The following is a 14,202-nucleotide window of genomic DNA, read 5'->3' on the forward strand; positions in this document are numbered from 1 at the left end:
CTTCACTTCACTTACAAGGCCCTACATAATTTCATCTCTCCTCACATCTCGGCTCTATTCCCTCCTACTCCCCTACTCATTCAGTATGCTGCTTCCGTTCCTCTTACCTTTTACTCCCTTTGTTTCTTTTCACACACTTTGCTTTGCACTTTCTGTCATGCTGCTACCTGCATTTGAGTCTCTGTCTCCTCCGAAAATCTGCTTCTTCTAAAAATCTTTCCTTCTCCTCACCAGTAATTTCTCTTTGCTCTCTCATGCTTGAACTGTTATTCCATGTAATAAAATGTAGTACTGATGCCAAGGCAGATGTAATGGTCATTAAGTGCACATGTTTAAAATTCCACTAAGCATCTGTGTGTTCCTGCATGTGTCCTCATTAATGGCCTTGAGGTGTCTTCAACTAAAAGAATTTAACTAGATTTTTTTTATATTAACACTACAGAATATCTTTTTATTCTTATTTGTCTTTAAGGGAGCTTACAGCTCTTTTATAATTGACTCATAAAATGATTAAACTGCTAATGAATTAATTGCCTGTCCTGCGAGAACGGTATGGTTGACACACAGTTTTTATTCTCCTTCCTTTATTTAGCATGCCAGATGGTCCTGTGTGTATGTGCATTTTTTTTAAATATCTTTCTAAAGCTGTTATTAGGAGCCAGCCTTGGTATTTTGAGCCACAATGTGGAGACCTCTCTCATTGGTTTTCATATTATTAGCAGCAGAAAAATGGAAAAAAAAATCCATGTGAGTCAAAAATCCTTAAACTCTTATTTTACAAATTGAAACTCTGGAAAAAGTCCACTTTAGAGGACATCTCTTCAGTGAAATAGGGTCAGGTTAGAGTTATACAAGTGTTGGTGTTATTTTTCTTTTGCATTTAATTTAATTAAAAATTTCATCAGATTTTGTTATTGTGGTTTTAATGTAATATTGATTCCTCTTTCCTAATAACTTTGTCTTAACTCACTTTTCTCTTACATTAGCCCTTTATTTATTCATTATACTTTATGCATTGTCTTTGTATAGGGTGACCAGACATCCAGTTTTTAAAGAGACAGTCCCGTATTTAAGCCCTCCAGCAAGCATCCTGACTTTTTCTTAAAAACGGGCAAATTGTCACGTATTTTCTGTCTCTGTCTCTCCCTCCCCACCCTCCATCAGTACTGGCGGGTCCTGCTGCTCGCCAGCTGCCCACCCACCAGCGGTGAGTGTGGGGAGGTCCAGTGGCTGACGGTAGGGGTGGGTGTGCAAGGCTGGTGGCTGACCGAAGCTGCAGTGTGCAGGGCCTGACTGCTCCCCCTGCTGGTCTGTCACACAGTCCCCCCACCCCCACGTGCTGGCTCTTGGCCAGCAGGCCCCACCCCCCCATCCCATTTCCGGCCAGCACTGGCTGCGCGCTGTGAGCTGTGGTTGCTGGTGAGTATGGGCATGTGCCAGGTGGCAGTCAGCTACGTGTCAACTTTGCTGCCCACCAATCTGGCCTTTACAGGCTCCCCCTCTCGCTTTCCTCTCCCTGATTTGCCCCTTCGCGCCCCCCCCTCCCCCAACCCTGCTGCTCCTCCATATCCCCACCGGCAGGGCACATCCCACTCCCAGCGCTGTGCAGAGAACCAGCCCCTGGTTGGAGCGTTCAGTTCACCAAGAGCCTGGCCAGCAGGCTCCTTCCTTCCCCCACTGCCTCTGGCTGGGCTGGCGTCCTGGGAAAGCCCAAGTCCCTCTGGCCCGTGGCGCTGGCCTGGAGGAGCCGAGCCCTGCATGTGCCAAAGCCCCGCACAGCACTGGTGTGGGGAAGCTGCTCTGCCTCTCAGCTAAATTCTGGAGTGGTGGTGGGGGAAGCCATTTCTAGCCTATTCACACCCCAGACCTGCAGGCTCCACAGCACCCCGCAGCCGCAGTTGTGTGTATCACCTCTCCCCTATGAACCCTAAAGCCTTAAAGATAAGAAGGTAAATAAAAAGAATCTAACTACTCAGTATTTCTTAACAGGGATCAGTCAACTTGATGTTAATTTGAACGTTTGTACTACATAGTTCTGATTGATTGCCATTGAAGTCACTTGAATACCAGTAATTTTACCAGGTGTCCCGTATTCAGCATCGGGAATTATGGTCACCCTATCTTTGTATATTAAGAACATAAGAACAGCCATAGTGGGTCAGATCAAAGATCCATCTAGCCCAGTATCCTGTCTTCTGACGGTGGGCAATGCCCGGTACCCCAGACAGAATGAACAGAGCAGGTAATCAAGTGATCCATCCCCCGTCGCCCATTCCCAGCTTCTGGCAAACAGAAGCTAGGGACACCATCCCTGCCCATCCTGGCTAATAGCCATTGATGAACCTATTCTCCATGAATTTATCTATTCTTTTTTTTTAACCGTTATAGTCTTGGCCTTCACAACATCCTCTGGCAAAGAGTTCCACAGACTGACTGTGCACTGTGGGAAAAAAATACTTCCTTTTGTTTATTTTAAACTTGCTGCCCATTAATTTCATTTGGTGGTCCCTAGTTCTTGTATTATGAGGAGGATTAAATAACACTTCCTTATTTACTTTCTCCGCACCAGTCATGGTTTTATAGACCTCTATCATATCCCCCCTTAGTCGTCTTTTCCAAACTGAAAAGTCCCAGTTTTATTAATCTCTCCTCATATGGAAGCCGTTCCATACCCCTAATCACTTTTGTTGCCCTTTTCTGAACCTTTTCCAATTCCAATATATCTTTTCTGAGATGGAGCGACATCTGCACATAATAGTCAAGATGTGGGCATACCATGGATTTATATAGAGGCAATATAATATTTTATATCTTCTTATCTATCCCTTTCTTAATGATTCCCAACGATTATATTGTCCCGGTAGCATTGTAAAATTTCACTTAAAGTTAGGCACATGGTAAAGGACTTTGCTGAATTTAGGTCATAATGTACACAAACAAGGAGGGCAAAGTTAAAGCTGGCTTGTAATGTTAGCATTGGCATTTCCCGATTTCTCTCCTGGTTTTTTTTTAATATGGAATTTTTAGGGTTTTTTAGGAGAAGAATCAGAATAATTTGCCTTTAGTATTTGCCTAGGTCATCTGGCTATACTCCACTAGTAAGCCAAAAGTAGAAACTAGGTTGACATACCATGCCATGGAAGATATTATGCATTGTGTGTGTAAAAATCTCAGTGTCCCGAGGCTCCCAGATATTCATATGGAAAACTTTGTGAAGGAAACAAGGAATACTGTGCAGCCCTTTCCCTACTAAGATAGTGCACATTTAAAATGGGTGAAATTTTGTCCCCACTCAAGTCAAGGGAAGTTTTGCTTTTGACTTGAATGGAGCCAGGATTTCACCCAATGTCTCAAACTGGAACTACTTTATGAATATTGCTCTTTCTTTTCCTTCACACACATGTACCCACACAACATGCACCCTTGAATAACGAGAAAGGTATGTCATTTTCAAATAATTGATTCTCCTTTAAGGAAGGGATAGGGAGTCTACATGCTTGGATTACTCTGCTGCCTTCTGTAGCTCTGCTGAATGATTCACTGCATAGGGAAACTATAAAGGCAGCACCATTCGCTATTATGTAGGCAATTGGTAGTGATCACACCTCATGATTGAAAGCCCACATGCAGCAGAAATATTAATGTTGTCAAATGTGAGCTATTTTGTCTTCTGTTCAGAAATGTTTATCCTTCCTTTACCTTCCTATCCCCATGCATTTTAGTATCACTCAGTGTAAAGAACAGGGACTATTTCTAAAGTGTGTGTATGTTTTTCTTTAGGGAATTTGCCCTTGCAACGGTTTAGGTTATGAACCACACTGAAAGCTGAAATCATTTTGTTCTTGTTCTTTGAAACCTGCTAATTTTATAAACCACAAGCAGAAAATAGTGAGGCAGCTGCATTAAGAGTTTTCTCACATGGCCCACCAGTAACTCCACTCTAGCCCAACTTCTGTAGTTGCAAGGGGTAGCTCAGTCACTATCAGCTGAGCTATAGACTCTAACAGTAATCAGTAACTATCAGCTGGACTGGAAAGGGTCTAGCAACAGCAGCCAGACATTTTGTGTTTGGGTCTCTCTAGTCACACAACTTGTGTTAGGTACAAATACCTTGCTTAACTTGTCATTTCCATTCATTAATCTAGCACTCATAAGTAATGTTAATGTTAATTTTGCAAATAAGGTAAAAGCACTTCATTTTTGACTGATTTTTTTAAGTTGGTGCCCAGCCACCATCATTGCCTTATAGAAGAAGTGAATGGGTGTTCTGTGTAGTTTTTACACTGATATGTTTTATCCAGCAGAATCAGATCTTAATATGATTGTTAGAACAAAGTTGCAGCTATTCATTCTAACACCTTTGCTGCTTGTGGATTGCAGCAACTGGCAGAGGTGGGATTATTCATTTACCTGACAACTTCCTTGTGACAAAAGAAAGAGGCTCATAATTCAAAGCAGTTCTGCAGTTACAACATTTTTTCACAGCTGGTGAAAGTGCACTAAAGCTGTGAATTAAACCCTGTTGTGCGTTGCTGAATTTTATTGCATCTCTCACTGGTGCTCAACAAAATGTGGGAGCAATAATTAGCCTTGCTTCAAGCTTCCTTTCCCCTCCCTCAAATCAGAAACTCGAGTCTGTTGCATACTTTCTCTGTCCTTAGATGTTAACTGCTTTTAAATTACCTGAGAGGCATTGGAGCAGCTTATGTCAGCATCTGTTTCCTGTTTTTCTACATATTCTTTCTTTCAAGGTTGTTTTTGCTTTTCTCATTCCCTCTGCACACACAAAAGAAACAGAACATTTACACTTGAACTCAAACTCATCTTGACTGTTCAAGTGGTGCTCTGCCTTCATGGTTTTTAGAAGTACTCCTACTAAAAGGGGCAGAATATTCTATATGCCCACGGGTGTGCTTTCATCTTAGACTTCTGATATTTCATCCTGTATTGCAGGAGAGCTGGATTGGAAATGATCCATTCATGAACAGTGGAAAATCTGCTCCCTGAGATAAACGTCTTGAGATGGCCTTTCATTTTCTTGGCCATCCTTAAGGGAAAGCAGAGTGGGCATGTGTTTGTCATTGGTACATAGTTTTGAGTGGGAGTAGGCTTTTCTCCCCTTAATAATTGTTCAGTTCAATTAGGAATGTGGTTTGGTCACACTCTTAGTAATATCTGTGCTATTTGAATTTAAAAAGTAGAACTTGCTGAAGGTGATTGGTTTTAGCATGCTTAAAATAATTCCAAACATGTGCCCCTATTTCTACTTCCTCTAGACTAGAGGAACCACTCCATATGCTCTCTGATTTGTGGGAATAAGAGGAGTCTTCCAGTTCCAACTTGCTCAGCGCAGAATTTGTGGCTCGAATTCAGCTCCTATATGGCAACACTCTGCAGTGTCAGCAGGCTGCTAAGTCAGACCCGTAGATGACTTCTTAAGTCTCTTGTCTATGCAGAAGGTGCATACATAAAAAGGTCATAGCGCAGAGCAGAAATAAAACCAGCAGGTGAATATCCAATATGTCTCCTTCTAGGCAAGGTGTCTGCTTCTGTTGATCTTGAACTTCAGTTTCGCCAGAGTATTCAGAACCATATAAAGATTTTGCCAAGGAGTAAATATTTTAAGGTTTGGTATTTTAAAAACTGTACTGTGTCTGGCTTTAGTTCAAAATATGAAATTTGTCCTTCCATGGGAATTGTTATTTAATAACATTAAGATTTGAAAAATTTCCTCATTTTTGCTGAGTTGTTTAAATTAAGGCCAACTCTGTATATATACACATCTTTATTACACTTTTACAGGAATTCTGCAGTAAAACAGCATGTGACATTACATACCATATGTTCCAAATTCCTACGCCTGTGGATAAAGTTAAAGAACATTAGCTGTAACTTTGAATTTTCTTTTATTAATTGTCACAAACTTAGCATTATTTTTGTACATTAGTAAACTGTACATTGAGGTGTTGGAAAAATAGTAAGAATAAAGTATGTTAGGTATCTTACAATGCAAATAAAAAGACACTCCAGCCCAGAAGGGCTTAGGGCAGGGGTCGGCAACCTTTCAGAAGTGGTGTGCCAAGTTTTCATGTATTCACTCTAATGTAAGGTTTTGCGTGCCAGTAATACATTAACATTTTTAGAAGGTCTCTTTCTCTAAGTCTATAATATATAACTAAACTATTCTTGTATGTAAAGTAAATAAGGTTTTTAAAATGTTTGAGAAGCTTCATTTAAAATTAAATTGTACAGCCCCCCGGACTGGTGGCCAGGACCCGGGCAGTGTGAGTGCCACTGAAAATCAGCTCGCGTGCTGCCTTTGGCACACGTGCCATAGGTTGCCTACCCCTGGCTTAGGGTCATAGGTACGACTCCGTGGGTGCTCCAAAATTAGTGGGTGCCAGCAGCCAAGCTCTTGCCCCCCACACTTCCACCCGCCAGCATTCCCGCCAATCAACTCTTCCCCCCACCCTCCCAGCGCCTCCTGAAGGCTGCGGAACAACTGTTCCGTGGCATGCAGGAGGCACTGTGAGGGTAAGGGGAGGGGGCGGAAAGAGGCAGGGCAGGGGTAGGGCAGAAAGAGGCAGGGTAGGGGTTTAAAGGAAGGGTTAGAGTGGGGGTGGGTTCTGGAGCTGAGCAAGGGATTGAACATCCCTGGGGAAAATTAGAAGTCGGTGCCTGTACTTAGGGTTTGTCTACATGGGAAAGTTTTCTGTTATACTAGTATAATTATACTAGTATAGTTAAACTGGTATAGTTAAAATGTTTAAGAAGTAATATTACTCTCTGTGTGGACATTTTTATTCTGCAGTAAATGGCCCTTTTTGTGTTTAGTTTAAACGCAACATATTCATAAATGATCTGGAATAAAAGGGTAAACAGTGAGGTGTCAAAATTTGCACATGATATAAAACTACTCAAGATAGTTAAATCCAAAGCAGACTGCAAAGAGTTACAAAGGGATCTCTCAAAATTGGGTGACTGGGCAACAAAATGGCAGATGAAATTCAAGGTTGTGTGACAAAGTTCTTCCTCTACCTTGGTGGGGTCCTGCGCTTATTGGCAGATTTTTTCACCTCAGAGATTCACCATGTGGGTCAGGAAACAGCCTAGAGACCTTCCCCTCAGGTAGAAGCCACAGTCCAGGTCAATTCCTCCTGTGTCTGATCAGGAGTTGGGAGGTTTGGGGGGAACCCAGGCCCGCCCTCTACTCTGGGTTCCAGCCCAGGGCCCTGTGGATTGCAGCTATCTATAGTGCCTCCTGGTACAGCTGCACGACAGCTACAACTCCCTGGGCTACTTCTCCATGGCCTCTTCCAAACACCTTCTTTGTCCTTACCACAGGACCTTCCTTCTGGTGTCTGAAAATGCTTGTACTCCTCAGTCTTCCAGCAAGATGTCTTCTCACTCTCAGCTCCTAGGGCCTCTTGCTCCCAGCCCCTCGCATGCATACTCCAAACTGAAGTGAGGTCCTTTTTAACTCAGGTGCCCTGATTTAGCCAGCCTGTGCTAATTGATTCTAGCAGTTTCTTCTTATTTGGCTCCAGGTGTCCTAATTAGCCTACCTGCCTTAGTTGCTTCCAGCAAGTTCCTGCTTGTTCTGGAACTGCCCCTGTTACCTTACCCAGGGAAAAGGGATCTACTTAATCTGGGACTAATCTATCTGCCTTCTAACACTCTCCTGTAGCTATCTGGCCTGACCCTGTCACAGTTGATAAATGCAAAGTAATGCACAATAGAAAATGTAATCTCAACTATACATATAAAATGATGGGATCTGAATTAGCTGTTACCACTCAAGAAAGAGATCTTGGGTCACTGTGGATAGTTCTCTGAAAACATCCACTCAATGTGCAAAGGCAGTCAAAAAAGCAAACAGAATGTTGAGAATCATTAAGAAACAGATAAATAAGACAGAAAATATCATATTGCCTCTATATAATTCCATATTATGCCCTCATCTTGAATATTGCGTGCAGATGTGGTCGCCCCATCTCAAAAAAGATATATTGGAAATGGAAAAGGGTCAGAAAAGGGCAACAAAAGTGATTAGGGGTATGGAACAACTTCGATATGAGGAGAGATTAATAAGACGGGGACTTTTCAGTTTGGAAAAGAGACAGACAATTAATGGAATCAGTCAATCTGTGGAACTCTTTGCCAGAGAATGTTACAAAGGGCAAGACTATAACAGAGTTCAGAAAGGACCTGTCCTCCAGGAACTTATCTAGTTCCACCAATGGCTATTAGCCAGGATGGGGAGGGATAGTGTCCCTAGCCTCTGTTTGGCAGAAGCTAGGAGTGGGTGACAGGGGATGGATCACTTGATGATTACCTGTTCTGTTCATTCCCTCTTAAGCATCTGGCATTAGCCACTGTCGGAAGACAGGATACTGAGCTAGATGAACCTTTTGGCCTGACCCAGTATCGCCGTTCTTACGTTCTTACACTCTTATTCCAGAATAAGTGTGTGTCCACATGGGGAATTTTATCAGTATAACCATATCAGTTTACACTGATATCTTATCTTATACCATATAACTTTCCCATGTAGACCAGTCCTTAGAGATTTTCATTGACTAAAGCAGCACCAGTGTACTACACAGTTTCATTAGAACTGATACAATGTTTGCCAAGTTGCAGTGTGAAAACACATGTTCATTTATAAAAATTGCATCTTCCCTCAACTGGAAATGACATCAATTTAACCTACCATCTTCCCTCTCCGCTTCACCAACTACTGTAGATTATGCTGCTGTAGTCACTTGTGCAATGGAGAGTCGTGTGTGTATACGTAACACTCATATTGCAAACACAAGTTATACATAAATATAAACAACACTCACACCGTAAACAAAAACCACCTAGATAAATTTAAATTCCAGAACTATAGTAAGCCCAGGATTATGTATTGACACACGGTACAGTGTAATTTGACCCAGTTGCAAAGGGAATGGAATACTTTTAAATGGATCAAACTCCTGCTTTTTGCCTCTCTCTTCTCTATGCATTTCAAACATGAGCTGCCTCAGCACACCCATCTCTCATCACTTCACTTTCTAGACCATTTATTCCTAGCCAGCCCCCCCCCCAAAAATCAACAAACTCACCTATTCAAAAAGGAACTTGTTTCAGAAGGGAGAATCCTAGAGGCTGTTTTGCCTTTTTTACCAATAAGTGCTACATTCCTTGAGAGCTTTTTAAATTGTGAAACCTGAAACCACACTAACTTATATTAGTTCCCTCTTTGGGTGAGGTGGGAACATGGAAGTTAGAGCTGTAAATTTTTCATCTTAAAAGATTCCTTGCTTGGAGGAAGTCAGAGCAGGGTGACTCAACCATTCTAGTTGCATTCTGTCCCTTTGGTATCACATCACTAACTTCTTGAAAGCAGAACTGAAAAACATGTTTGTTCATTCTTTCTGAGTTTCGTTGTTAGGATGTTTTACTGGTTTGGGAAAAGATGGGTTTGTCGTGATTGGCTATGTATTCTGGCATATTACATTTTGTTAAAGTACATAGGCCTTTGTGCATGTAACACTGTGAAACTATTTGTCTGATACCAGGATCTTTCTGCAGTCTTTTCTCATCTTAAACAGTGTTTTTTTTTTTACATGTACAAGTAAACAGTGATTGATAGTGACATTCTCATGAGAGTTCATATGTCCTCCATACCTATAGTAGCAACTTTCATGAACTGTTGATTATTACTGATGTTTCGGGTGTTGTAAGAGACCTTCAAATTAAGACTACTCTGTAGTTTCATGTTGGCTTCTGACCTTAATGATGGTATTACTTTAAACTGGGAAATAATTGTTTGGTCCAAGACAAAAAAGGGATACAGGATCATGCTAGCACCATTTGTATCCCTTAATAAGGAGCATTCTGAAAATGAGAAGACTAACTTTGGTTGTTCCTTCAAGCTCCTCTTATTTTATCTGGTTCTTTTTTGTTCTTCTTTCAGAGTTCTAGAATGCAAAGGCCTCCCAATAGTGAATGGACAATGTGATCCCTATGCCACAGTTACCTTAGCAGGACCATACAGGCAAGTACTGAAAACTGAAGAGCTTCCATTTTGTAGGGCTTCATAACAGATGGTTTGGGTTTTTATTTATTAGAAATCTGCATTCTAAAATCGATAGAGGATTTATTTGGCCATTGCTACTTTATTTATATAATATAATTAACTATAAGTAGCTTGAGGCTTATTGCAGTTTTGCTTCTTTTAAAGCTTTGAACATTACGAAGTATATAATTTGTGGTCAAGCTTAACTTGGTTAGCTTCTCACTTGGCAGTTGGAGGTCAGTATTCAACCAAATTGCTTGTCCATTTTGCAGTAGTGGGGAGGGGAAGAGAGGGAAAATGAATATATAACAGCTTTTTACTTGTGCTTTATTCCAATATGACATTGAACATTTGGGGTGGCCTTAGTTATGTAGTTCAGCTCCTTAATACCTGTGGAAAGTGCTATGCACAGCTAAATCCTGTATAACGATCCGCCAGAATAGATAGAACTGCAGAATGGGTCTTACACAATATCATCTATTGAATTATTTATTCTGCATCAGTCTTGTTCAGCCTAACTGTAAACATAGTCATGTTAAATTTGAGGTTAAATTTGCACATTCCATCTTTCAATTTTTTATATTATTGGACATGTCAGTGGCAATTTGTGCTCCTGCTTATCAGGAGAATCATCTCACGAGTTCTTATTCTGGAAGAAGCAAAGTTGAACTGTTCTGTGACTACAGAAACTCATGACACAGATACTTCATAGTATTTTACAATGGAACGTGGAGGGGCGGGGGAGTGCTATGAATGAAAGACATTCTTGACAAATCATTGCCTCAGATGCGGAGCAGTCTTTGAAGGTTGATTGGTCCATCTTCTTATTCTCTGACCAGGTATCTTATTGTGCCCATCACAGGTGGTGCTGTATTTGGGTTATATTATTCAGTAGTTGTTTTTAACTACTGTATTTGATAAGTGAAATCTTTTTAAATTACACCAGTTGAGTATTACTGAAATTATAATTGGAATGAGTTTTTGGCTGGCTCATCAGTCTTGACTGTCTTAAATATGCCTCTTCCCCCACCCCTCCAAAAAAAAAAATCCTGTTAAACTGTATAACTGAACTGTTATGATTCCACTTGCTAGGGAACTGAAGGCAAACAACACTGTCTACCACCCATCAGTTTTCTTTGCTTCCTGTCTTCAGAAGCATGCAGCTTAGTCCTTTCCATTGTCTAGTCATTGCCCAATAATTGTTCTTGGACAGAACGACTTACAGGGTTGGGGCCCAAGAGCTCACATTTCAGTGTATGGATAACAACTGTGGATACTTAATTGATTTATGAAATCCATGGGCATGCGATATTCTCCCCCATAAAGAGGTGTGCCTCGTTGCATGCTGCGTGGAGTTTATAAAACAAATCAAAACAAATAGGCTACTTCTGTGTTCTGGTAATTGCTCATTAGGACCAGACACTTCTGCTAATGTTCACTTTTCTTTATGTCCATGCAGATCTGAAGCCAAAAAGACTAAAGTTAAAAAGAAGACGAACAATCCACAGTTTGATGAAGTGTTTTATTTTGAGGTTGGTATTTCAAAGGAATGAGCGATAAACTGAAATACTACACTGTAGATAGTTGGCACGGCATCCTGCTCCATCTTGTGCCAGCAGTCTGCTTTTAAGACTCTTTCAAAGCACAGTGCAGAGCCAGCGATATCTCAGATCAGAGTAGATGTCTGCTGAGGCAGCAGTGTGTCAGTTTTCCAGGTGACTGGAGTCAAGTTCTCTAGGTAGTCTTTCCTCCTCAACAGGGTTTTCTGTCCCTCCCAGCACAGACAATTTTTGAATTAGTTCTGCTAAGTGAGTTTTTTCCAGACTGTGGTTTTATAGCTGCTCCACCCTGTCTTCCCTGGTCAAAGGTGGGAGGGTTTTCTCGCAGGGAAGATAAAGAACTTTAAAAGCAACAGGGGAAATCCATTCAAGACTGAAAGTTTCAGATGCATGCTAGTGTTCTGTAACGCCAAATCTTTCCTGTCAATTCAACTGCATAAAATCCTTAGATCCTATGTAACATGTAACATTTTTTAAATGAGTCTAGATAAGGCAAAATGTAACCCCTTTAGAAGTGCTGTTTTTTTCTTTTACTTAGCACGAGAAATAGGTATATATAGAGAGATTATATAGATTATATCATTCTCATCCCTACCCCGGAATAGTTCTTCGAATGGTCTTGTATCTTTATTTTAAGGGAGAGTTTATCATGGATAACATTTTTGTCAGTTTAGCTATGTCAGTTAGGAGTTATATTGGCAAAAAAAAGTCCTTTTGCTGGTATAGTTTATTTTGTTCAGAGGCCTGGTCTACTAGAAACCTTTGCCAGTATAGTAATAGGAGTTAGGGATGTGATTTTTGACGTTTTTATACTGGTAAAAGCTCTATTGCAGACGCAGTTATACTGGCAAAAGCTAGTATAAAGTGTGTCTGTGTAGGAGGGTATAGCTATACCAGCAAATCTTTCCTAGTATCAACAAGGCCTGAGTAAATCCCTTTAACTTCAAGAATAATTAGCACACACCAGCTAATTGAGAGGGACTAATGCCTTCCACAGCTGCTGAGAGCCAAAGTAGCTATAAATTCTCAGTTGTCTCTCTCGAGTGCCCTCCTCACTGTGGTCTCCATGCACCTAGCAACAAAACTAGGGAGGCCTTATCTACCGCACCAGTTTAATTAGAATCTGCTGACATTTAGTGATGCAAATGGAACCAGTATACGCCAGTTGTAAACCAGTAGGTATCCACACAGGTATGTTAAACCAATGTGACTTCTGTGTGTAGGCCTGGCCTTAGAGGCTTGTCCTATGGCTCACTTCTAAGGGGTCGATGTGAGCATTAGTGTCAATAAATAAGGAACTTCTAATCCTGGAACACTGGGGGAGGGGGGCATTTTAAAAATCTAGTGAAAGCTTAAAGGGAGCTAAACCACTATATGTTAGTATCTGTGAACCTAGCTGTTGCTTCATTAAAAGGGGCCTATTTGCAGTGCTTCTCAAATGCAGCCACCGTGGCTGCATGCAGACGCCAGGGGCTTTTCTTGTGGCCACAGCCTCCTGGGCAGTGACTGGGGGAGGGGAGTCAAGCAGTGACCCCTCCCCCAAGGCCACCAGCAGGGGTTGCACCCTGCCTCCCTTCAGAGCCACAAACACCAGAGGAGCAGGCAGGCAGTGAGTTCCCCACCTTCCTGTGGGTGCTGAGGCTCAGGCTTTGGGCTTTAGTCCTGGGGTGGCGAGTGGCAGGCTCTGGTCGTGGGGTTTCGGACTCTGGCCCTGGATCCTGGCCATGGGTGCCGGTCCTTGGACCACCACCACCACCCCGCATCGCCCCTGGCTCCCGCTGCCTCCACAGCTCCCATCCATCCCCCCATCATCTCTGGCCCCCACTATCTCCCTACCCACTTCCCAGTCTAGGGTTTAAATTGTCCCCTGCTTTGCCAGAGCTGAGTAAATTTGCTGTGATATTAACAAACATACAAATATTATGTTTTGCAGCAGCAGACTTACTAGCTAGCAAATCTTAAAAAACATAGCAACTAAAAAGCAAAAGAAACAACCACAACAAAAGACAAGACTTTGAAAAGCACCTTATTTGTGTTTCTATTCTGTTTAGGTCCAGTAAAGAATAGAAACAACTGTATCTTATTTTTATTATTGAGTCTGGGGGAAAAACCCTCTACATAAATAAATTTCAATGATTTGGACATGTATATGTGCATATTTGTTTGTTTTTCCTAAAGTTAATTAAGTATTTTAGGAAAAATTGTCAGAGCAGCCACCAGCAAGAGTTGGTGGCTGCACTCTAAGGCCGCTGAAAATTTTGTTGTGAGAACCCCTAACTGCATACAGGGGCAAGTATTCAGCATTGGATAAAACAGGTGCTTTTAGTGATGGAATCTCAAGTTCCTCCAAATGCTCAAGTGGACAGGTAGGATTCAGCCAGACTAGCTGAGTCCATACGACATTATTTATGTCGTCTTCTTGATTCTTTTTCCCCCCTTGTCCATAGGGCTGCCCTTGCTTAACAGGAAGGCTATTTTACACTGGCTTCCACTTTCCAGTATGGGGAGCCAATTCCATGACTTGGAAATTGCACTCCAACAGAGACATCGTAGGGTCAGATCCACACTGGTGTAAAT

The 14,202-nt window shown here is 41.7% G+C and overlaps 1 protein-coding gene across 1 annotated transcript in view; it reads left to right on the top strand.

The window, feature by feature from the left end:
* The window catches only part of RASA3 (RAS p21 protein activator 3), a 198,257-nt gene that overhangs the window by 150,259 nt on the left and 33,796 nt on the right, over positions 1–14,202 (top strand). Inside the window, exons 6-7 of the mRNA XM_045007204.1 lie at positions 9,965–10,045; positions 11,526–11,598. Coding sequence (XP_044863139.1) covers positions 9,965–10,045; positions 11,526–11,598 — 154 coding nt within the window. The remainder of the gene's footprint in view (positions 1–9,964; positions 10,046–11,525; positions 11,599–14,202) is intronic.

Source organism: Mauremys mutica, chromosome 1 (genome assembly GCF_020497125.1).
Source record: "Mauremys mutica isolate MM-2020 ecotype Southern chromosome 1, ASM2049712v1, whole genome shotgun sequence".
NCBI classification, from domain to species: domain Eukaryota; kingdom Metazoa; phylum Chordata; order Testudines; family Geoemydidae; genus Mauremys; species Mauremys mutica.